The following is a 25,378-nucleotide window of genomic DNA, read 5'->3' as shown; positions in this document are numbered from 1 at the left end:
ACCAAGAGATTTTTATTTTATAATTCTTTTAAATTCTCTGGATTTTTTCAATATTTCACATTTAGCCTATGTTTATGAAGAAACGCTTTAAAATGAATTATGTTTCGAAAAAAAGCTAAATCTGGCAGTTGGCTTTTTCCCATGGTTGTAATTTATTCTAAACATATTTGATAGACTTATTTTTTCTTTCTTCATCTTTGTCATTTATTAAAAAACAAAATTTACTCAAAAAGGCATTACAACAGAGATTCTGTTCTAAATTGGCCCAATGTCAATAGAACGACTGGATGAATATAAAAGAGCCAACATTCCAAAAAGACTTTCAAGGCCCAGGTGCTAATAAAATCCAGGTTTGGAGGCGACTGCCGGAAATAATACGTTAGTCGTCTCGCTCAGTATAAACTGCTAAATTTAATTGTATCCACCTGCCAAGTAATGTGGAAGGTGGCGTCTGATATTTTCAACTGCTAACCGTGATAACGAGTCCAGAAAGTTATTTATAGGGTCTTGGAATTATCTTTTATTCTTCTTCGCCCAAGGATAGGGCTAGAGGTCCTAGGAAGATCAGGCAAAGAAAACCTAGAGAGAAAAAAATATTTAAAATTTTCCCCGGATTTTAAAACATGAGACCAATCAGCACAGTTTTGTTGACTGCCTCGAGTGATAGAATAATACAAAATAGCCGGGGTGGAAAATTGCTATAAAATTTTCTTGCGTCAATATCGTCTTGTCCGTTTCGAAGATGGTTAAAATTATACGATAATCCGTTATTTTCGGCCTTTTCCGTGGGAGTCTCTGGGGACTAAAAGTGATTTCGAGCTCGACCCACGCCCATAAGTCTGAAAACAGGGAACGGGGTAGCTTTGATCCGCAATAAACACCGGTTTTAACCGACAGTTAAAAGTGGCCCACTTCTTTCCACCGGGCCCGAATTAGAACAGAAATTTGAAATATAACTCACACCCGATGTACACGCAATAGACAACACCGGGAACTCTAAATAAAAACCAAGACTGGGCTATAAATAGTTAATAGCTATTATTAAACCCCGGATTTTATTTAAAGCTGGTTTTGTCAACGATTTATGTTATTCGATCGTCTTGTGAATATTAACTCTAATAATGATTATTGCTCTTAGTCTGTTTTCGTTTTATTAGGCCTAATTTGTTTATTCGTCTGGACACAGACGACCGTTATCCTGGTGGAAGACAATCCCCTTCGGATTATACAATGCAGGTCGTTTTTGATCAATTGCTAACTGAAAACAGTTTTGTATGTTGTATGCTTTGCTTTTGGTGGTTTCGTCGGGAAGTTTATAATAAAGCACCTCGAATCTCCACCAAATGCACTCTTCTTGGGATCTAAACCGGCTTTTCTTCCTGCGAACGGTGTGGCGCTGCGTTTCCCACAGGATTTTCCTACGCGAACACAGTAAAGTCACTTTGCGATTGCCATCTATCAACGTTTATAAAAACGAAATCGTGAGATGCGGTCTGGTGTGACGTAGGTTTCAGAAAAACATATTCTTTATCGTGCCAACGTTTCGATCTTGATTGAGATCATCTTCAGGGCTCAAAGTGTTTATTTTCTACGTAATTGTGCCATTCTTGTGTGTTGTGTTGAGAGTGCCCACACACAAGAATGGCACAATTACGTAGAAAATAAACACTTTGAGCCCTGAAGATGATCTCAATAAAGATCGAAACGTTGGCACGATAAAGAAAATGTTTTTTCTGAAACCTACGTCACACGCATCTCACAATTTCCGAATAATCATAGTCTAACGGTCACTAATCACCACACACTTTATAAAAACTATATGTAAGGTATTGGTTGAGATAAAAAAAGTCAGTGTCTCGAGCGGGATTCGAATCCACGAACTTTCGGCTAAATACGCCTCTGCTCCACCACTTGAATTAGCGTGACTTCGATTCGATTCGTGGCAAAAAGGATGGAAAATTCAAATGATTGGTTGAGATAGGAAGTTGATGTCCGAGTGGATCGAAGTCACGATAGCTCAAGTGGTAGAGTAGGGGTGTATTGAGTCGAAGGTCGTGGGTTCGAATCCCGCTCGTAACACTGACTTTTCTATCTCAACCAATATCTTACATAAAGATTAATTAATTGAATGAGGTTATTTCGTCAATCGGACCAGGAAGTCTAATGACCTTTATAAAAACGTTTTACGAAGATATGGTCGAAATTCTTCTGAGTTAAAATGAGAGGAACTCTCTGGCAATTTGTTCTCTTGTTGTTTTTTGTGACAAATTATACGGGGTACTTCAGGCCCAGTTCAACTTGAAAATTTCAAATACGACCCTATAACACCCGAACTTTTAAATTGGTCAAAAATGACAAAATTATGGCAAAAAGAAACCGGCAGTGTAATTCTGACGAGGAGGTGAATGCGAAAATCTGAAATGCTCTCTCTGAAATGTTGGAAGGGTTTTAAGTTTTGTAAAAATAAAATTAGAGATGTCTTAGTAGTAGAGTAATGTTAGAGAGTCTCCGTACTTACAATTTTAAGCTGTATGTACAATTTCGTTCTCATCTTGTCCAGGGACTTCGGGACTCTGGTTATGATTGGCGACTAACATTCCTTGCACAAATGTCGTTTTTGGGTGGCTGAAGAAAACGTTCTTCCATACATCCAATGGACTGATGAATTCAAGTTCACCTCTGATGGCATACTGAACCGTTGGAATTTTCGAAAGTGGACAGAGAAAAATCCGACAATTTCGTACTCTTGTCATCATCAAATGGTTCACAGTTTCGACGTTTGGTGTGGACCTCTCGGAAATAAATCAATTGGGCCTTATTTCTACGAAAATAATTTAAATGGTGCTCGGTTCCTCAATTTGAGGGAGGTTTTACCAACACTATTAGATGATGTTCCTCGCAACAACCACAAAGAATGAGTCTCCAGCTTGATGGATGCCCGGCACACAATTCTTTGCAGGTGAGGCGTTATTTGAATCGTCATTTCCGGAATAGGTGGCAGAGGACCTCAAGGCCCGACCCGTTGGCCTCCTCGGTCACCCGATTTACCTCCTCTTGACTATTTTCTGTTGGGCCTTTTAAAAAGCAGGTCAATCATCACCCAGCAACCTTAGTTGAAGTACGCGACAAAGGATAGAAGACGCTTGTCAATCCATCTCCCCTGACTATATCGTTCTGAGCACGGGTGAAGAGGGTTAAAAAGACCAAATCTTTGCACCTTTACGCAAGGCAGGCAGTTCGAACATGAAATGTGATTAATAAATAGCAAACCGAATAACTTTTTTTTTAACTTTTTGCTCTAACATTGTCATTTTTGACCCATTTAAAATACATTAAAAATCCTTGAAAATAATGCGTCAGGATGTATAGGGTCGTATTTGAAAATTTGAAGCTGGACTGGGCTGAGATACCCTGTGTAATTTTTCTCCAAGAAAAAGTTAAAAATTGAAACTAGACTAAAAAATATAAAACACGTAATTTTTTTATAGAGTCATGTTTCTAAAGAATTTTTTTTGGCACTTTTGTTCAAGTTGTCTAGTCTCAGTATTCAAGACCTTTTGAAATGGACCAGTTCCTACCTTTATAAGAGGAAAATGAAGATACTTTTTGCATCCATTATGTTTAGTGGTCTAATTGACCAAGTTACTTCATTCAATTAATTATTCTTTTTATGTAACGTCTTGGTTGAGACGAAACAGTAGTGTCACGAGCGGGATTCGAACCCTCGACCTTCGGCTCAATACGCTGCTGCTCTAACCACGTCATCGTGAAGTCACGCTTGCTCAAGTGGTTAGAGCTGTGGCGTATTGAACCGAAGGTCGTGGGTTCGAAGCCTGCCCGTTACACCAACTTTTTCATCTCAACCAAGAACATAGATTAAAAAGAATAATTAATTGAAATTTTAAAAATCCTTACTCAACCCCCAGACCTAAAAATAAATAATAAAAACCCCACTCCTTTGGAGAGATTATCTGTATTACCTCCGTTATAAGTTTCAAAGTTTACGTTAAGCTCGAAGGAAGTTTTTTTTCTCCCTGCGTTCAAACCTGATCTTTATCTGTTTTACTTTATGGTTTAGATAAAATTGTGGGTTTTTTCTTTTTGGATGACATCTTTTTTCATTTCAACTAAGATTTTTTGTGATAAATTTTATATGACATAACTAGAACTTCCTAGAGGTTCCTACCTTGGTCCAATATTATTTATATTCGTGTATTTCTTAATGACCTATTGTTTCATAATTTGTTGAAATCGTGAGGAGCCGTCAAGAATGAGGTAGTTTAGAAAAACACCTTTTTCATTTTTTCCCTGACGTTTCGACATTTATTCGGGTCGTCTTCAGGGCCTGGGTAAATTTTTGATCCAATCAACATATGTTTTGTAATTTACCCAGGCCCTGACGATGACACGAATAAAAGTCGAAACGTCGGCAAAAAAATGAAAAAGATGCTTTTCTAAACTACTTCATACTTGATCGCTCCTCACGACTTCAACAAATTATTACTTCTCTTTGGTTCTTGTCTATCTTCCTTAGTTTTAGCTTTTGCTGACGATGTTAAAATATTTAAAGCCATTATCTCTATTGGTGCCTGTGAATGCAGAATGACGTGTGTATATTTTCTAAATGGTGCTCAACAAATGGCCTTAGTATTAATATTGTAACATGTAATATAATCAGTTCAAGTCTTTCAAAATTAATTATTAAATTTTGTTACAAGATATCTAACCTAAATATTTAGTCATTTATCCTTCTCTGTACATATTCGTACGGTATTTTCCAAATGTTTTAAGCTACACACTTAAAACACACTCCTGGTAGGGTGTGCACATCTATGCTACGTCCAGCGCACGCCACGTACAGTCACACAGCGTGTATCACAATAATCACTATGACAATCGCAACGCCTCTTTTGTTCTTAATGCATTATTTTGAGCCCAACCATGTAATAAATTGTTTGTTAAATTTAATTGTTTTAAATAAATTTAATCCGGTGTTTTGATAATTTATCTTCTTAACCATCATAATTAAATAATTTTTATAAAAACTTATAAATTTTTGATCTCGTTTAATTTGGTTTACATTAAAATAGGAATGTTATAATTAATATAACGACAAACTTACATATTCATAGTCTGAAATAAACTACAAAAAAATATGGGTGTCCTGTTCTGACACTACTCGACAAAAATGGTGTAATAGTATGAGCAAAACCATGAAATAAATTGTAAGTTAAATTTTATGAGCAAAACCGTGTAATAAATTGTTAGTTAAATTCATTATGTCAAAAAATAATATTGTGGTGTTTTGATCAATTTTCTACCAAACCATTAAAATTAATGTTTTTAAAAAATAAAAACTAATGAATTTTTGATCTCGGCTAATTTGGTTTATATTAAAATAAGTTTGTTGTAATTAAAATAACGACAATAATACATGTAGTTTGAATAAAAATATGAGTGTCCGGTTCTTTTGTCTTCGTTTGCACTGTATGCTACTCGACGAAAATCCGTTGCGTGTAATCGGGCAGATGTGCACGAGGGTAATACAATCTTATGGAAAAATGGTCTTTGAATTTGCGTCGGGTAGCGTTGCATCGGGTACGTGTGTTCCCAGCATTGTCGGGTTTAACCGTAGAACAACAAACTGATGATTTTAGAAATGTTAAGAGTTGTTAAAGACCTACTTTTTGCTCTTGTTCAAAGTTTTATAGATTAGGCCTGTCTAGTCCTGGTACCCTCATGCTTATGACAAATTATACAAAATTCTAAAACTTTTCATTAAGCATATGGTTCATGGTTGCTATTCATTTGACTACTGGCTCCTTCATTTCTCCAGGATGAAACTATTCGCATTTATCTTTATTTGGAAACGGTTCCATAGTCACATTGATTGTCCGGAAAACTAGGTTTAATTGGATATCGCATACCTAATAATAGAACACGAACAAAAGCAAGTCTTGATTTCCAAGTTTTATTTTATTTCAATTAATTAATTTTTTAATTACATAAGCCTGTGGCTGGAACATTGGTCCTCCGGGCCGGACAGTTTTTCTCTATACAGTCCATTCGTTAAATTATTTAAAACAAAAATCATTAAAGTTCTGTACCTCTCTTAACAGTAAAAATAAAATAAAATTTTTAGTTTCGGTCAATATCAGTCACGTGTACACATACCTAATAATAGAACTCAAACGAAAGCAAGTCTTGATTTCCAAGTTTTATTTTATTTTAATTTTTTTTAATTACATAAGCCTGTGGCTTAAACATTGGTCCTCCGGGCCGGACAGTTTTTCTCTATACAGTCCATTCGTTAAATTATTTAAAACAAAAATCATTAAAGTTCTGTACCTCTCTTAACAGTAAAAATAAAATAAAAATTTTAGTCTCAGTCAGTATCAGTCTCGTGTACTCTCTCCTTCACTTTCTTTCACCATATTAATTTTTTCCTCTCTTCTTTTCTCTCTCAGCCACCACCAGTTTAAATAGATCTTTTTTTAATCACTCTAATGGATCACTCCAGTGATCACTCCATCCTCCAATCACTTCTCAGATAATCACTCCATCCCTAACCATCTCTAATTACACATCCTTTGGGGCATTCGTAAATCAATTTATTTGCATGTTTATTCAATTAAAGGGTACAATCAAGTAAGTGTGTGCATAACTTAAAATAAAATTGACTCCATTGGTTCAGAAAATGGTCGACTTGGAATCAGCAAAACTTCAACGAACCTCCCAAAAAGAATCAAAAATCTAAATAATATTTAATCTTCCTTAATTTACCCTCCTTTAATGGCACGATAATAGACTGTACCAATTTTTTTTCGCTTTATTTAACAGTTTACTTCCTAATGAAAGTTCACTAAGTAAGACAAAGAAATTTCATCATTTAATTTCTTCTTTGAGGACGAATTTCTCGCCACAATCTCGTGTTTTCATATCAGCCCTGATAATTATCTTCTACTTTGACCAGCCGCTACCACAACAAAAGAATTTGTTGCCCTTCCATAGAAAAACTTATGGACTTCTTTCTCATATTTGTTGTCAGTATTGAATTCATTTAATGCTTCCATTGATATTCATAATATCAGTAGTATTAGAATTCTGAAGAGCCAGGTATTTAATATTAAAAAAAAAGTACATTTATTTATAATATATTGTTTTCTATGTTCTATTTATAATTATGAGTTGGCACGTTTATATTTATATTATACTGTTTTCTATTACTAGTTGGGCATTAGCCTGTTATTGTAATTAATTCTAAAATAAATAAGCAAATAAAAAATAAATAAAACCTTTGCGTTTTCAAAATCAAAATTTCTTCTTATAAACTTTCACGTATAATACGAATCCCTGATTTTTTTTACCCTAGCGTTTGGCAAATTCTTCCAAAAGTTTTCTCCAAAAGGTTCGTACTGGGGCTTGAACTCTTTATCGCTGGCGAGAATGATCTGGGGTAATTTGATATGTTGAACTTGGCAAACGACTTTTCTTGGCGTTTTCTACAAGCATCGAACCAGTTTCGGTGGTTTCGTTGTCTTCCTCCGTCGGATGAGTTCCTTTTTATCGAAAAATTATTTTGTATTTTTTAAACTCGATTCAGCGTTACTTGTCCTATGAAATTTAACAGCAAGAATGTAAGAACTTAAAGTGAAGACTTTATTGTCAAAATGGACATACCGTCAAACTTCACCCTTAGTCACGTCAAATTAACCGTTTTCTTTTTTAGTATAAAAACTAATTCTTTTTCGCATCAAATTAATCCTTTTAAATTAATAATTCACCCTTTTCCCCATTAAACTGACCCTTTTTAATTTATAATTAACCTTTTTGCCATCAACTTAATCTTTTAAATTTATAATTATTTAATTAATTATCCCTATTTTCATCAAATTAACCCTTTTTAATTTATAATTATTTAATTAATTATCCCTATTTCCATCAAATTAACCCTTTTTAATTTATAATTAACCTTTTTGCCATCAAATTAATCTGTTAAAGTTATAATTATCCCTATTTCCATGAAATTATCCCTTTTTTGCATCAAATGCAACCATTTAAATTTATAATTAACCTTTTTTCCCATCAAATTAACCCTTTTTAATTTAGAAATAACCCTTTTCACTCCAAATTAACCCTTTTTAATATAAAATTAATTCTTTTTCGCATCAAATTAATCCATTTAGATTTATAATTAACCCTTTTTTCACATCAAATTAACCCTTTTTAATATAAAATTAATCCTTTTTCGCATAAAATTAGTCCATTTAAATTTATAATTTTTTTCTCTTAAATTAACCCTTTTTGATATAAAAGTAATCCTTTTTCGCATAAAATTAATCCATTTAAATTTATAATTTTTTTCCTCTTAAATTAACCCTTTTTAATATAAAATTAATCCTTTTTCGCATAAAATCAGCCTACTTAAATTTATAATTAAACCTTTTTTCCATCAAATTAACCCTTTTTAATTGAAAATTAACCTCTTTTCATGCTATATTAACTATTTTAAGTTTAAACGTAACCCATTTTCACGTCAAATGTACTTTTTTTAAACTGATTTACTTAAAAGTAATTTTTTTCACATCAAAATAATCCTTTTTAATTTCAAATTAACCCATTTTCACGCCAAATTAGCCCTATTTAATATAAAATTAACCCGTTTTTGCATCAAATCATTCCTTTTTAATTTATAATTATTATTTTTCCCTCCAAATTAATCTTTTACATTTATAATTAACCCCTCTTCCATCAAATTAAACCTTTTTAATTTCAAATTAACCCTTTATTGGAAACAAAGTAAAATAGTTGAGTTCACAGAATGTCATATGAAAATGAATTTCAATTAAAATTTAAAATGATCTAAAATTAAATATAGAAATAAATGTTTCTTTTAATTCAATTTCAAATAAAATAACTGTACTAAACCACAAGTTCTCCCTTTTTTTTTAAATTTTTTTTTTTTTTAGGCCTGGCAAATTACATTGTTCATCGGCAGTCCTCTTTTTCGTTAGCTTTGCGTTTCTTTTTTTATCTTTCGTAACGTTTTAAACCTACTAATTTCATTAATTGATACTTCAGCCAAGTTATGATGTTTATGATATAAAGGTAATCAACTCTCTTTTTTCTTTATCCTATTGCAATGAGAGAGTGAGGAGAGAGAGAGAGAAAAAAAAAGAGAGAGGCTGGGACAAACAGAGAGATGGGTGAGAGAGAAGAGTTACCCACTGAGAAGGACACCATATGCTTCATTGATTTATATAAGCTCAACTTCGCACACACGCGACATTCGCCTAAAAGTAAGTGTCAACCAGGCATGGCCGATTCTGAGTCGGGTTTGAGTGATCCTTCTCTGACGGTGCCAACTTTACTTTACCATATATTTTATGTGTTGTTTAACGATGGTAAGGTCTGAGATTGTGGCCGTTTAAGTACTACCGTTTTGTCGACTATCTTTCGAACAAAGGACGTTGACTGTCATAATCGAATATAATTTTGACTAACTATAGCTAGATATGGATGTATTTAAGAGCTTTTGTACCCCTTCTGTGCTTAAAATTGAATTATAACCGGTGAATTATAGTTCATCAATAAATATGCCTAACTTTTGAAATAAACACGATTAGCTAACTCTCTTACTTAAAAATAGCAAGATTCTTGAAATTAAATCCCGCCTATTTTCAAATGTGAGACATTTTAGAGATGTGAAATGTATTTTCTGAGGAAAATACATATCGAGGACGATCCCTTGTGATTTCTTTAATCCCTACAACACAAAAATAGACACTTGGCACACTGCACTCTGGTCGGCGCCCTATCCATAACTAATTATAGTTCATCAGTCTGCCTATACGTCTAAGTAAGTTCGAACTCAAATCTACCTTCCATTCAGCGAAAACAGCACAACACTCGTACTACTATAAACTTAAAAAATATATTTAAAGAAATAAAAAGAATAAACTGAATACATACCTTTCCCTTGGCTCATCCACAGCTGAAAAAAAACCAAAACATTACTAAGTAGAACAAAAATCCCATATTAATAAAAGTTAACACCACACAAGGTAAATATTTAATTTCATTTGATACAAATTTAGACCCGTTTTACAATTAAATTACATCCCAGTGTAAGAAAATCCCTAAGGATAAAGTTATAAAGAGTCAACCTCTTTACGGCTTTGCGTACGACCAATATTGGCCTATCGTGCAATACGCATTGTTATCTAGGGCTCTTCGTTAAGTTTAAAGCTTTTTACCAGATCCCAGCCTTGGCTTTTTAGGAGAGAGTCACAGGGAAAATCTGTTTTCTTCTTTTTCCTGGCAATATCTCCATATGTTTCCGGAGTTTGCAGGTCCGTCATATCGTTCTAGTCACACATCCTGTTTTTAATAGTCCTGTTAGTCTCAGGATGGTTGTTTTATAAAGTTTTTTTCATGTTTTGCAATTTAATCTAATTGAACCGACGACTTATTCTTAAGACATGGTCTTATGGATGTAGGTTTTTGGCAATTTGGTACGTCTCAAACGAGGTGTCCTCCGAACTTTCTTTGGCTAATTCATTAGCATTCTCATTGCTCCCTCAGCCCTTTATGCCCTGGTATCCAAACCATAGTAATTTTGACTTACTTGGTGTAATTCTAAACTGCTCCGGACTTTACTACTGATTAAGTTACCCTTGGCATTTTGATATCATAACACCATCTTGCTGTCTGAGTATATGGCTATTCTTTTATTAGTACCCAGTTTTTTGATCTCTCTGGGGTAGTGTGCAACAGTCACTTGAAAAACAATGGCAAAGTGCCCAAGTCCTTGTTTATTTCCATAGATACCAGCTCCTCACACATACTCAGATATAGCCGACATTAACTGGGATCCCTTTTTCCCAGTCTACTCTGTCAGAAATTTCCTTTAAAATTTGAATTTTGGGATCACAGCAACAACGGCATCCCCAGAACCTTATCTGCCTAAAGTTTCTACCGGAGCTATAATTGCTCCTTTTGATGCGAGAAGGCCATTGGAGCTTGTCCCTGCATCAAGCCGCCTCTAGCCTTTCCCTGGATGAAGGTATGTAGTGGGATTTAGGGAGTCTTCCAAGGCAGCGGAGGTCATTTTCGTTGTTCCAGATTCGCTAGTTTTTGGACAGTACTGAGAATCCTGGCCGCCCTAAGCTGTAATGTCTTTGCCCACCATACTACCGATCCTTGGGTTATCATGGGTCTAACAACCGCTGTGTATTTGTCCCCAGCTTGGTAACATCCAGCCTTGATCTTCTTAGATGAAGTTCCGGGATTTTTTCCAACCATGTTTATACTATTATATGTTTTAGGTATACCAGATATACCTTAACTGAGATCCCTTCTCCCAGTCTGCACTGTCAGAAATGTCCTTCAAAATTTGAATTTTGGGATCATGGCAACAACGGCATCCCCAGAATGTTGTCTGCCTAAAGTTCCTCCCTAATTCTCCTTTCTAAGAGAGTAGGCTATTAGAGCCTGTCTTGGCATTACCATGCGAATTATGGCTCTAGCCATCTGGATGAAGATATGTAATGGTTTGGAGGACTTCCAGGTAGCTGGGGCTCTTCTCATTTCTCCAGTAACGAGGGTAAAGCAAGTACAGGCAGTACCGATCATACAGACTGATTGTCATGGGTCTACCAACCGTAGTGATCTCTTCGGATTTACTCCTTAGCATTTTCCACAAAGGCGATTACATCCGCCAATGGCAATTTCCGCTGGCTGCGGCTCTGAAGTTTACTGCTGATGGAGTCTTTAGTTTTTTTGTTTTTTTTGGTAAATCCAGCCTTATCATCACCATGGCACAGTGATGATAGCCAGAAAAACAGGTTTAGATAAATTAGATTTTTTAGACATTGCGGGGAGTAGCATTGGAGACATAGTACTGGCTATTTACAGTATATGCAAGAGCTATGGATTGAAAGAATTCGAGACGACTGTTGAACGGTTAAACTCTGAACAGGTCTTTATATCCTTAACTTAGATTTATTATCACTGATTCCATGTTTCTAATCGTGTTCCATGATTCTAAGTGGAACCCAAGGGACAAGGTAAGATTTGGGAGACAAAAACCACAGGTGCAACAACTACCATACTAATAAACTACCTACATTGGAAACATACGAGATGGAAAAGCTTTGAAAAGCTCATGCAGGCTCAAAAATGCAATAAATTGGATATGGACTAAACATTTCTGGCAAACAATAACAAATAAAATCAGACACTCATTCCTAGAAATTTGGTCTGATTGTATGATCCCATGTGGCTTGTGCCATAGAAAATATTTAAAAAGACAGAAACTGCCAAAAAAAAACCTCAAGATCAAAAAGCCAAGAAGCTTTAAAAGCATTGGTAGATAAAAAGATTACACCCAAAATAGACGGTGAATACACCCAAAATTTCCAAATCCTAGGGACACATATGACAATATCTTGGGTGCCACATATAGACTCCTCCATCTCAAAATAGGAAAGAGAGAGAGAGAGAGAAAGAGAGAGAGAGAGACGAACTTCAGAGGTGCCAGAACACACCCCATAGTTAAAACCCACGTTAAAACAGTAAGCAAGGGAAAACTCAGGAGAGTGATAAGGCTATGTACTGGTCACTGACATCTGTACGGCATGACCCCATTTGCATGAAATATAGACGCCACTGCCACCTATCTTGGAATGTGAAGTAATCACTCAATGAAGACCTAACCTTGGGTACAAAAATGACCCGGGAAAAATAACTGCGGCAATGACAGACCTACTCCTCAAAAGAAGAATCGAGTCAACTGAACTTAACTGAATGTACTTTTCAGCACAAAAACCTAACATAAACCTGTATACGTTGAGAAAAGTTTCAAAAAATAAAATACCAATATATTGAGCTACAAATGAGGTATTTCTCTGTCAACCAAAGCTATAAGATCGTGGATATCAGTGATAGTAGTAGTTCTTTGGCCTTTATCCGTTCTATTTTTGGCCTCCATATGTCACTTATTTACGTGAACATGGGTTTAGTAATCGTAAGATATGACCATCAAGTTCTACCACATAGTCTTGACCATGAGTTCTCTAAGAGGAGTGGAAGGATAGTACTGTTGACACATCGGCCCGATGTGAGGAGAATGGTATGTGTAGTTGGGTCACCTGCGACATAAAGGTTAAAAAGGAATGGTCCAATTACAAGGGCCTACTCCTCACGGGCTTGTCGGGCCAGAAAGAACAGATTTGCTAGATAATTATAAATTAGTTAAGGAGAACCTTTAAGACGTCCTTTAATCAAATGAACTTTATTTGTGAGCTTCCTCGTGACATAAACAGCTCTAACTGTCTACATCCAAGAGTGTTTTAATTATATGTAAAAGACGAAAAAAAGGTACTTACGGCTAAAGTTGAGGTTGATAGATGCAGCTACTTCTCCGAGCTTGTTTTTCGCTTTGACTTTATATAGTCCTGCATCACTTTCTATCACATCGTCTAGTTCAAGAACAACTAAAAAAAGGTTTGTGCCTATCGGCTGAACTTTGATCGCAGTTCTATTGTCTTCAACTAGTTTAGTTTCACTACGGAACCAAGTGACTTCCGGTTTTGGAGAAGAGTTGACCTTGCACTCGAACACGAGACGGTTGCCTTCGTCTTCCTGTCGGAGTTGAGGCTTCTGCGTGAAGCTGGGAGCAAAGTCCTCGGCCACCCCCATCTCGGCAGCCAAGAACCGTCGAATTCGTTATACTCGAGACGAAGATATCAGTGTTCACCATCCATCACAACCTTTCCCTGTACAAAAAGAAAAAAAACTCGTTAATTTCCAGGGTGGGTCAATTTTTATCGTGTCAATATTGTGATAAGTGTAGATGGAAGATAGAATGCCGGAGAGAGAATGAAAAGACGAGTATATATTTATAAGTTCATTTATGATTTTTATGTAAACCGTGGTTGATGAAAAATTAGTGTCACGAGCGTAACTCGAACCCACGACGTTCGGCTCAGTACGCCGCTGCTCGAACTACTTGAACTATCTTAATTTCGATCCCCGGGACACCAACTCATCATTATAACCTAAAACATCTCCCCGTAGCCACTTCATGCGTGGCCTAGAATCGAAACGATAACATGAAATACGAATATATGGCAAAAAGAAGGAAATTTAAAAAAATTTACATTGAGATAATGACACTTTGCATAAAAATTATAAATCAATTTAAATCATTACTTTGGTCAAATATGACCAACTAAAAACACGGTTTAATATATTTTTTAAGGTCAGCTTAGAGATGTGGCTATGCCAGTCCACGTCAATTTTTGGTTAGATAAATCAAACATAACTAAACTAGTTGGAGAATTAAAAATTAAGTCCTTCATAGCCAATTTCAAAGCATGGTAATGCATGAGTGGCTTGTTCTTCGAAGAGAATATAGCCTGCCGCTCGATCCCGTTCGCGTAACGATAGTTTTTCATGTAAAACAGCTGCTCTGATCGCTTTTTCTCTTACTACTTGTTCTAAATTCTAAGGCAGTAGTTCTTGAGAGCAAATTGCAGCAATCCTAGCCTTAGCTAATAGAAGCAACGATAGACATGGTTCATGTTGCCAGGCATCTAATATAACGTCGATTTTCTTACCATCATCTAAGGCTTTTAATAATGCCAGATTATCAACAGCTGCTCCACGGCTAGTATTTAGCAAAATACGTCCCGCCGGCATAGCAGCAATCAACTCTTCATTTAATAAGTGATAAGATGAATAACGCCCTGATTATTTTGCCATTCATTTCTCCAAAAAGTACTAGACCGTTGGACAGAAAAGATTAAGCTGAAATGACCGCAAAGTTCAAATCAGTAAAAGCTTAGCCTGATAACATAAAAAAGAATTAAGAAGTATAGGCCACACCCACTTGACAAACTGGCACCTCCTCGTTGGAGGGACGCCCACGAGTTGCCGACGTGAAGAGTGTGAAAGACTAGGATTCTGTGTGTCCTGCCTAAATCGAAAATATTAAAGCCAAACAGTGAATATAAAGATAAGCTCTTTGAACTTAAAATTGACAAACGCATGGGTTTTATATATTTTACTGATTATGATGGGTAATAGAGGACGCGGTAGATTCAGCAAGCGCAGGGCTTTTGGACGTCATCATCTTTTAAAAATAGTAGGCCATTGACTGTCATTGCTGTAATTCTTTCTCTCGCGTTTTCTTGTTCTAGTTTATGTCTCCATTAGGCGGTTGCTTTGTATTCGAAGCAGGGTGGCAGTTTATTATATAACCTAAAAATGGGGTCATCGTTGATCATAACCCATAGATCATAAATTAACCCTTTTTTAAATTTAATATTAACATATTTTCACGTCAAATTAACACTTTTTAATTTAAAATTAACCTTTTTTCGCCTCAAATTAATCTTTTTTAAATTCTAATTAACGAATTTTCACGCCAAATTAATCCTTTTAGATTTATAATTAACCCTTTTCCCCATCAAATGAACCCTTTTTAAATTAAAAATAACACCTTCTCATTACATAACTTAAAAATGGCGTCATCGGTAATCATAATCCTGTAGTCCAGGTGTTTTCTCAGATGGTTTTAAATTAAAATTAACCCACTTTTCACGTCAAATTATCCCTTTTTCATTGGAAATTAACCCATTTTTATTACATAACCTAAAAATGGGGTCATCGTTGATCATAACCATATTGTCCAGGTGTTTTCTCAGATGGTTTAGTTGAGAATTAACCATTTTTCACGTCAAATTGACCCTTTTAAATTTAAAATTAACCCGTTTTCACTTCAAATTAATCCTTTTTAATTTAAAATTAACCTTTTTTTGCATGAAGTTAATTCTTTTTAATCTCAAAGGAACTAATTTTCACGACAAATTATCCCTTTTTAATACTAAAATTAACCCTTTTTCGCATCGAATTAATCTTTTTTAAATTTATAATGAACCCTTTCCCCCATCAAATTAGCCCTTTTTAAATTAAATTAACCCTTTGTTTTATTACATAACCTAAAAATGGGGTGATCGTTAATCATAACTATGTTGTTCAGGTGCTTTTTCAGAAGGTTAGAGATGGGTAGAGTGGTGGCTCACCCACCGACACCGAGTGGATCACCGTAAGCACCACGCAGGCGTATGGTGTATCGGACGAAAGCAGGAAGTGTACGGCATGCGAGAATGCGAACCTCTCCCTGCTTATGCGACCTCCTGCCTTCCCGGGGCAGCAACCGTTGAGGATCACTTTTGGGACAGAACTAAAAGAGGCAACGCCCCTATGAACCACCCTATGAAGAAAAAGGAAATATAGCCCGGAGCGGGTAGATTTCTAGACGGGGAGTGGGCGCAACCGGAGAGGGTGAGCTCGCAAATCGCAGGAACCAACCGTTTCCCAATTTGCAAAAAGGGTGAGACTGATAGCCTCTTCCCTGAATATATATTGTGTACTTGAGGGTAAACAGGACTGACCCGGTATGTGTTGGGTAACATGAAAAGGTGAGTTCACAATCGCGGAATTATTCCTCAAGAGGATGTCTTGGAATGGGCCGACCCTTGAACGGGACTCCCCTACCTCGTTTATCCACTTTTCATTTTGGGGATCAAAGAGACATTAAGTGGTACAATAAGCCGCGATGTGGGGTGGAACCTGAAAAGGTGAGATTCATATCCGCGGATAAAACCTTTCTCAACATTTTGCTTCCTAAGATTAATCCTGAATTACCCCAAATCCAAGGGGAGGGGGGTTTCCAGGCACAAGATAATGGTGCAGCACAGAACTGTCTAAAGGACAAACTGGATTCATATATGGGTAAAAGAAATCGCTCGTGGACGATACTGAATGTGCGCAATCAGTCTCACAGATGGGTCGGCGAACCAGATTCTGTCTGAAAAGAAATGGGAGCATGACCGACTGAACAACGAGCGCAAGAAACTTCCAACCCCATATCCTTGAGTTTGTATTCGTAGTGGACTAGTGGTGAGATTTCTGGAGGGTACTTAGGGTTTTATCGTACAGTACTGAACGTCTGTGCTTATCTAGGAGAGGTTAGCGTTCCACTTGAATCGAAACCGGAGCAGTTGTTCGGAAGTCCACTAAAAGAGGGTGATAGAACGGCCAATTATATCGACGGGACTAGTCGAGAGGTTCGGGCAACATGTTTCAGCCCCTTTGGGCATATTGCTGGGGGCTTCAGTAGGAGCAAGTGGGAAAGAATCTCGTCTTGTTCCTAACGTTATTCTACATGTGAACTTACAAGAAAGGCACCATTAAGGAGAAGCGCGTCGCCACACACCTTATTATAAAACTGATAAGGCCATGTGTCAGGTCTGGTCGAAAAAGAACCCCACAAAGAACTCATGTGCTCTACAACACTTGGAGTATCATGTTTTAGCAAGAACTTAAAACTTGCAATGGAAGTCTTCAGAAAATACCCTCGATCTCTAAATTGGACTTGAATTTCAGGGTTGATATCAATTTTGTGGGTAAAGGTAAAGATTCAATGCTGTCAATTCATAAATCATGATGGTAGCAACCGGAACAAACTCATGATTTAGTTAATATACGCCTGTCCCTCACGAACCTTAAACATTGAACATGACCAATAAATAAGAAATACACAATCTTCTTTCAACGCATAACCTCCAGAAACTGACAGTGCAGGTCCGTTGGACAATATTCTAATACATAGAAGCTAACATAATTTACCATTACATACCTTGGCATTTTTTCTAATCCCAGTCAATTCTAACAACAAGTCTGACGTGCACTTTTGGATAAGGCTTGAACACCTGTTTACCGACAAAAATGTCTATTTGCACGGCTCGACTATAAAGCACTGTTTATTATTAACACCTGCAAATTAAATTTAGCACCAGGTCGCCGTGAATGAATAACAAGACGTCAAAATAGAAGTCAGTATTATAAGAAAATTCAAAATGTATCTTTGCCTTGTGAATCACCGTGTTATTTCCGCAGTAGAACCTCTTGCCAAAGGTGAGTTAGTGGGTCACGTTTAAAATCTTCTGTTGTTTCCGACTTTTTTTTCAACATTTAACATTGCGCCTGCTTAATCAACTTAAATCGTGTAAAAATATGTTTGACAACTTAATTATTTTTAATAGTCAAATATTTATTTATTTCTAAAAAAAATTTATGATGGTTGGCAAAAAATTCCGCCCACTTTTAATATAAGTTGATTTGTATATAGTTTTATATATTGTTCAAAGTCTCATGTTTAATAATTGAGTCTTTGTCTAAAAAAGTTAGAAAAAAAATGTAAATTGCTAAGGAAAATGAAAAATATAAAAAATTTAAAAAAAGACGGACAGATAAAATTTGTTTTAGATTTTTAATTATAGTTATTCAGATATCGTGAGATGCGGTCGGGTGTGATGTAGGTTCCAGAAAAACATTTTCTTTATCGTGCCAAGCCAACGTTTCGATCTTTTATTGAGATCATCTTCAGGGCTCAAAGTGTTTGTCTTCTGTGTAATTGTGCCATCCTTGCGTGTCGTGTTGAGAATGCCCTCAAGAGTTTGTCTCAACACGACACGCAAGGATGGCACAATTACATAAAAGACAAACACTTTGAGCCCTGAAGATGATCTCAATAAAAGATCGAAACGTTGGCTTGGCACGATAAAGAAAATGTTTTTCTGAAACTACATCACACCCGACCGCATCTCACGATATCTGAATAACTATCGATTAACGGACACTAATCTCTACACATTTTTAATTATAATTTCAATATGGCGAATTTCCTCCTCTTGCCTTAATTACATCTCGAAGACGCGTCGGCATACTTTCTACCAGTCTGGAAATGTCTCTTTGCTGGAGGTTAGCCCTTCTACAAGAAGAGTCCTTTCAAAATCGTGCAGTGCATCAGAAAGTGATGGAGGTGCTCTTATTCGTCTTTTGAGGTTATCCCATAAATGTTCGATGGGGTTCAAGTCTTGAGAACGGGCTGGCCAGGCTAAGACTCTGAGGTTATGTTGTTGAATGTATGTTTACACTATGCGAGCGACATGTGGACGGGCATTGTGGTGCATTAGAATAGGACTGCCGCTGATTTCATCGAGGATACGCATGATGTTCCAAAATTTTATCCACATAGCGAGTAGTCCCTCCATAAGGCGAGGACTTTCTGATGCTGGAGAAGGATTCTTGAGTTTCACAAAAAATCACATCAATTAGTCTGAGCGTGATTGGACAAAAATCTTGTTTTCGGAACAACAACCAACTGTATGCGATTCTCCATTGAAATTCCCGCCCACACCATCACTGAGCTACGTTGAAAAGGTTGGCTCTGAGAAAAATTACAGGCTTCGTACCTTTCATTTCGCCTTCTCCACACTTTCACGCCCATCTGGAGATCATAGAGCAAATCTACACTCATTTGTAAATAGTACAGCAGACCAATCGTCTAAAGACCAAAGGTTCTCGAGCAAATGCACATGACGTCTTGTGAAACTGGCACCCCATTGTGGTTCAAGCGATTCATCAGCTCCAAGAAGTTCGAGGTGTCCATATTTCTGAACGCACAGTTCGAAAAAGATTAAATCAGTATGAACTGATGGCTTTTCGCCCTGTAAAAGGAACAGAATTGACCAGAACACATAGAGTTGCACGGCTCCCATTTGATGGAAAACAGCCATTGGTCTTTGGACGATTGGTCTGCTGTATTTTTTACAGATGATTGTACTGTTGAGATCAAGCAACGACTTCAACAAATTAGAAATGTTAAGGTCAGTTTACACTTTATAAGGCGAGGACTTTCTGATGCTGGAGAAGGATTCTTGATTGGAAGGCACAGAACAACTAGTTTGAGTACTTTTTAAAAATATAGTTCCTACTCACAGTAAGTTGTTTTGCAACGATCCGGATTTCGAGCCTTTTAGCTCATCATCAGGTTGAAGGACTTCTACAACCACGTCTCTCGATATGAATTGCCAAAGTGAACCCGCTGATACCTCCGCCAACGCGACGTTCCAATTAGCAGCTGATTTTTTTAATGGCGCTCAATTTGAACGTGCGAAACGCGGAAATTATAACACAAATAAATATTGTACTAGTAAATACTTAATATTATTAAATTACAAAAAAATAATAACAATTAATTAGTTTAATTATTTGGATGTTTGATATTATTTATGTACATATTTAAAATGGGAGGTAGATCAAAATCTGTTATATTATTAATGCATTATCACTAGGGCTGTGATTTATATGCAATAAAAACAGACAAATATGCACATACATATGTAAATATATTTGATCAAAAATGCAATTTAAAACTGAAAATATGCGAAAACTACCATGGGGAAAAATAAGGAAACTTCAAATTAAAGTACATAATTGTATTGCAAAGAGAAACAGTGGCAAGAGGAACATCACATTGCTAATATTAACATAGAAAAACGCATTAAAAAAAAAAGTTTAATTTAAAAAATCCGTCGTCTGATCTATCGAGACCCAGATCTGTCCATTTTCGATTAAGTCTCTGAATTTTATGGAGTGTTTCATTGTAAATAAGATCCAGGTGAGATTTCCTGAGGGTGCGTTCGTGGGGGAATAGTTTTCCCTGTGTATTTCTCCAAAAAACCATTGAATTCAGGTGGCTGAGTTTGTTGAGATGGGTGTGTTTATGTCAGCTCTAAAGCACGACAAAAATCGGTATCGAAACCGAACTTTTGAGACCGAGCTCTTGTGGCAGCTTGTGTCACAAATGTTGGAACTTAGACTTCCTACCTTTATTTTCCTTGCGTTTTGCACTCTTTATGTGCTGTGTTACGTGTAGCTGTTTATACAGGTTTATTACAACAAACACAGTATAAAACGTCTGTATAGCCCTTAAAAATTTCACTCGAAAACTCACGCATATACTTTTGAACAAGAACTTTCGTCTTTGCGGTCACTTTCGACATTTTAGGAGTAGTCAGTTCACAACACACGAATAATGTTTCACGATGGAAAACGCATGAGAGACTGGGTAAAACTGAGAAGTATGATGATGAAAAGAAGAGAACTGAGGTTGTAATATTTCTATTAAACTATTCCAAGAGAACATTTACAGTGGTACAAACATTATTCCTTTCTCTATTTATTCCAAGAGAAGCAAAGGCGACTGAAAGTTCGCGGAGAGCCGAGGACCAGCAACTGATCACTCGTTCATTATGTGGAAACGGAAGAATGGGAGCCCGTAGCTTCTTTTCCGGATAATTTTTCTTTTGGCCTGCTCAGAAACATAAAATTTGACGTGCCAAATACCGATATGCCGGATATGTAAAAAGATATGCAATTATAACCCACTTATACAAAAATATGCATTTATGGCAATATATGCACAAATATGCAAAACAAATATAGCTTAAATTGATTCTAAATGCTTCAAAACATATACAGTTTGTTAATATTGGATGTTTTAGTTAATCAGGAAAAATATGCAAATGCATATATTTCACAGCCCTAATTATCACCATGTTCAATTTTACATTTTTTTAATTTCAAATTTCTCAAACCAATCTAATTCTTTCCCTTTGTTCAAACTATGTAACACTCTTGTATTTAGATTTGAATTGGAATTATGTTTTGTTTCTTTTAGATCGTCCTTAAAATTCCGAAAATTTGCTCGATTTAGGCAAGTGTTCTTTTACTCTTGTTTTTATTTATCGTGGTTGTGGAAGTCCTTCAACCTGATGATGAGCTAAAAGGCTCGAAATCCGGATCGTTGCAAAACAACTTACTGTGAGTATCTTTTTAAAAAGGATTGAACACCACACTCACTCCATCATTTATCATTTCTACTCGTTTGAGTTTCTCAAAAAATCACATCAATTAGTCTGAGCGTGATTGGACAAAAATCTTGTTTTCGGATGAGTCAAGGTTTTATTTGGGGGCTTCTGACGGCCGAGAGAGGGTTTGGAGAAGAACAGGAGTGAGAGAGAGATAGGGAGAGAGAGAGAGAGAGAGAGAGAGAGAGAGAGAGAGAGAGAGAGAGAGAGAGAGATCCCGCAACATTTTCACTCCGGAGAAGCTAAGGAGATGTTGTGGTTTGGGCTGGCGTTTCTGTGGAAGGTCGCACAAACTTGATCTTCATCGAGGGTTCCCGAACAGCTGCGCGATACATTGATTCAGAAGAAGTTGTTCCTTTTTCTACACAGCTAGAATCGTTGGTGACCACTTGGTAAGGGCTTCCATTCAATGCTTGGATCGACCAGCATGTAATCCCGACTTAAACCATATCGAACACCTTTGGGACCAGTTGTTAACGAGGATAAAACGGCGCCCAGTAATTGCCAGAGAATTTGCAATGGCCGCTGTTTGAGGAATATGAAAATATTCCACAGCACTACGTTCAAAACCTCATAAAATCGTTGCGACGTCGAATGCAACCGGTGATCTAGGCAAGAGGAGGAAATACATCATACATACATTGTTTCCATAGCAACTTTTTTGGTAAAATTGTTTTACTCAGTTTAATTTTTTAATTTTCTTTTAAAATATGCAGTAAATTATAGAGTTTTTATTAAATAAATAAATAAATAAAATAAAACAAAAAGAGGTTACCTCTCAGTGTATTTAGACCATACCAGGAGGTATACCGTTTGTTTTGAAACGGTTGCAATTCCCAGTCCGTGGTGCATTTGCTATGAAAATAAATAGGTCACAAGGACAAAGTTTTGAGAAAATAGGTTTGATTATAAATTATTAAATTATAAATAAAACCAGCGGGTGCTCCGCTCGCCAACTCCCCAACCTCCCAATACAAATTTTTGGGGAATTCTCCAATTTTTCGTCTTCCAAAATTCCTTGTCAAAAATAACAAAAATGATTAAAACAATGAGACAGACAGGAAACTTTACAGGAATTGAGAACCGCACAGTCTTTAAATGATGGCATAAACCGGACATCCGTAAATTAGTACCGGATGTATAAAATAAAAGTTTGAGGAGGTTTTGTTCATTTCATCCTTATTTTGTTCACTTGTAATGACACAAAATATAAACCTGGTTGGCACAGATTGCAAGAAAAGAGATTCATCTTTAATAACGGTGGTAATAACCTTGAATTTGGATAAAACACGAAGGAGTTAAGAATTGTTTAAAAGGAACAACGAACGTTGTAAAAAAATGCTCCTGGACTCCTACAATAAATATTTATTTTTTTGTTTCCTATAAAATTTCGTATTTACGAGCTTTAAACGATGCTTAACACGAATACAAATTGGTTTTTTCAAAAACAAAACTTTTGGGCTAGTTTACTGAAAGCCGGTTTTGGTACATTTTTATATATCAAATCTCATTTAACAGAATCCTGTACGTTATTTTCTTACCCTAGATAAACTAACAAATCGACTAATGTATAATAACCTTGAAATACATGTATAACAAGGAGGAAAACCCTATTAAAAAAAATACAAATTACTAAAAAAAAAATTTTTCTCAGCTCCTAGGACCCATTGGTAATAACGCTCCCACACATCCCTAATATTTGTCGATCTAGTATCACCAAAAAAAAAGAAAGTTTCATTGAAACCACTGAACGTGTAAGAAGGTAGATTCATAAATTCATTGAGAGAGAGAGAGAGAGAGAGAGAGAGAGACGGAGAGAGAGAGAGAGAGAGAGANAGGGGTGAGAGAGGAGAGAGAGCGAGAGGGGGAGAGAGAGGAGAGAGAGAGAGAGAGAGAGAGACAGACAGACAGACAGACAGACAGATTTTATTAGTAGTAACTTGTATATTTATGTAAAACATAACGATTCCACTTATCACAGCGATACAAACGCGTTTCAAATCATTATACATAGTTTTAATTAATTATTTTTTGTAAATGAGGTCTTGTTGAGATAAAAAAATTAGTGTCACGAGCGGGATTCGAAGCCACGACCTTCGGCTCAATACGCCGCTGGTCTAACCACTTGAGCTATCGTGACTTCGAATCGGTCGTGGGTTCGAATCCCGCTCGTGACACTAACTTTTTCATCTCGACCAAGATCTTACATAAGATGAATAATTAATTGAAATAGGTGATTTGGTCAATTAGACCACTAAACATAAATTGATTAGAAATAGTTTCAAACACTTGATGAAGATCATCGAAAAGTAGACGAAGGAATATTTTTCTTTCTTTTTAATTCGATTCTGTTAAATTATTCGAGTGATGAACTGAAATTCGGCCCCTTTCTGCCATCTTGATAGCGTGCCAATACAGGAAAAGAATCTTTTCCACGGATTTTAAACCCCGAAACGAATAAATTCCAGAAAAATAAACATGCCAATAGGAGATGTTGGGTCGGTGAAAACGCCTGTCTATAAATAATCCCCCCTCAAGTTGGACTAACCCCAACAATTTTCCAAGCTGAGATCCATGGACTACCCCTTTGTGTACAGGAGTTAATAAAGAAAAACATAAAAGGTGCACAAATGCGTATGCTTTCAACTCCAAACCTCTCTGTGAGTCCGTGAGTCCAGAATTTTCTAAAAACTCTGGACAGAAAACAACAAGCTTAAAGTGGGTTCCCGGACATGAAGGTATAGAAGAAAATGAACAGGCTGACCAACTAGCCGATAAAGGGGCAGCCTTCTCACCGATGTGACCAGAACCCTACGGGGTGCACCGGAACGTGTGCTTAGAAGTTACACCAGGAGAAAATGGCTTGTGAAAGAAAAACTCAAACATTGGACAAATGCACCAGGTATGAGGTAAGCAAAGGTTTATAAATCGAAGGTCTCTCTCACTCACACTCACTCACTCTCTCTCTCTCTCTCTCTCTCTCTCTTTCTCTCTCGCTCTCTCTCTCTCGCTCTCTCTCTCTCTCGCTCTCTCTCTCCCCCTCTCTCTCCCCCTCATGAGGCACATACAAGCTTCTATACACTGCCCTCTTAAGTACCATCTAAAGAAGATGGGCAAAGCAGAGACATAGAAACATGTCGACTCTGTCAGGAGGAACCAGAATGAACATATCCTTTGTGCATGTGAACAACTAGCCAGGCAGTTCTCAAACTAAAAGAAGTGCGCGAAGAAGAACATAACATTAGGCTTAAAGGAAAAAGTGCACTTTCCGAGGTAAGGCTATAATTTATAGGGGTTCCACAATCGATCTATTTAGGTCGCAGTGGAGGAAAGGATTTTTAAAATCCATATATGTTTAGTTGTCATAATCGATCATATTACTTATTTCAAGTAATTATTCTTTTTAACTACGCTCTTGGGTGAGATGAAAAAGTTAGTGTTGAGCGGGATTCGAACCCTCGACCTTCGGCTTTTGAAAAATGGCAAAAAGAGGGAAAATCCGAAAGGTTGTAGGTCGGGATGAGGAGTTGCTGTCCGATTGGATCGAAGTCACGATAGCTCAAGTGGTTAGAACAGTGTCGTATTGAACCGAA

The 25,378-nt window shown here is 36.6% G+C and overlaps 1 protein-coding gene across 1 annotated transcript in view; it reads right to left on the bottom strand.

Moving 5' to 3' along the window:
- The window catches only part of LOC106670441 (muscle M-line assembly protein unc-89-like), a 54,844-nt gene that overhangs the window by 15,719 nt on the left and 13,747 nt on the right, over positions 1–25,378 (bottom strand). The window contains exons 2-3 of the mRNA XM_024230438.1: positions 13,389–13,778; positions 9,973–9,994 (exon numbers count right to left, since the gene is read on the bottom strand). Of these exons, the coding sequence (XP_024086206.1) occupies positions 9,973–9,994; positions 13,389–13,701 (335 nt within the window). The 5' untranslated portion in view covers positions 13,702–13,778. The remainder of the gene's footprint in view (positions 1–9,972; positions 9,995–13,388; positions 13,779–25,378) is intronic.

Source organism: Cimex lectularius, unplaced genomic scaffold, assembly GCF_000648675.2.
Source record: "Cimex lectularius strain Harlan isolate CLEC.00 unplaced genomic scaffold, Clec_2.1 scaffold31, whole genome shotgun sequence".
Taxonomy (NCBI): Eukaryota; Metazoa; Arthropoda; class Insecta; order Hemiptera; family Cimicidae; genus Cimex; species Cimex lectularius.
This window is presented reverse-complemented; position numbering and strand designations above follow the sequence as displayed.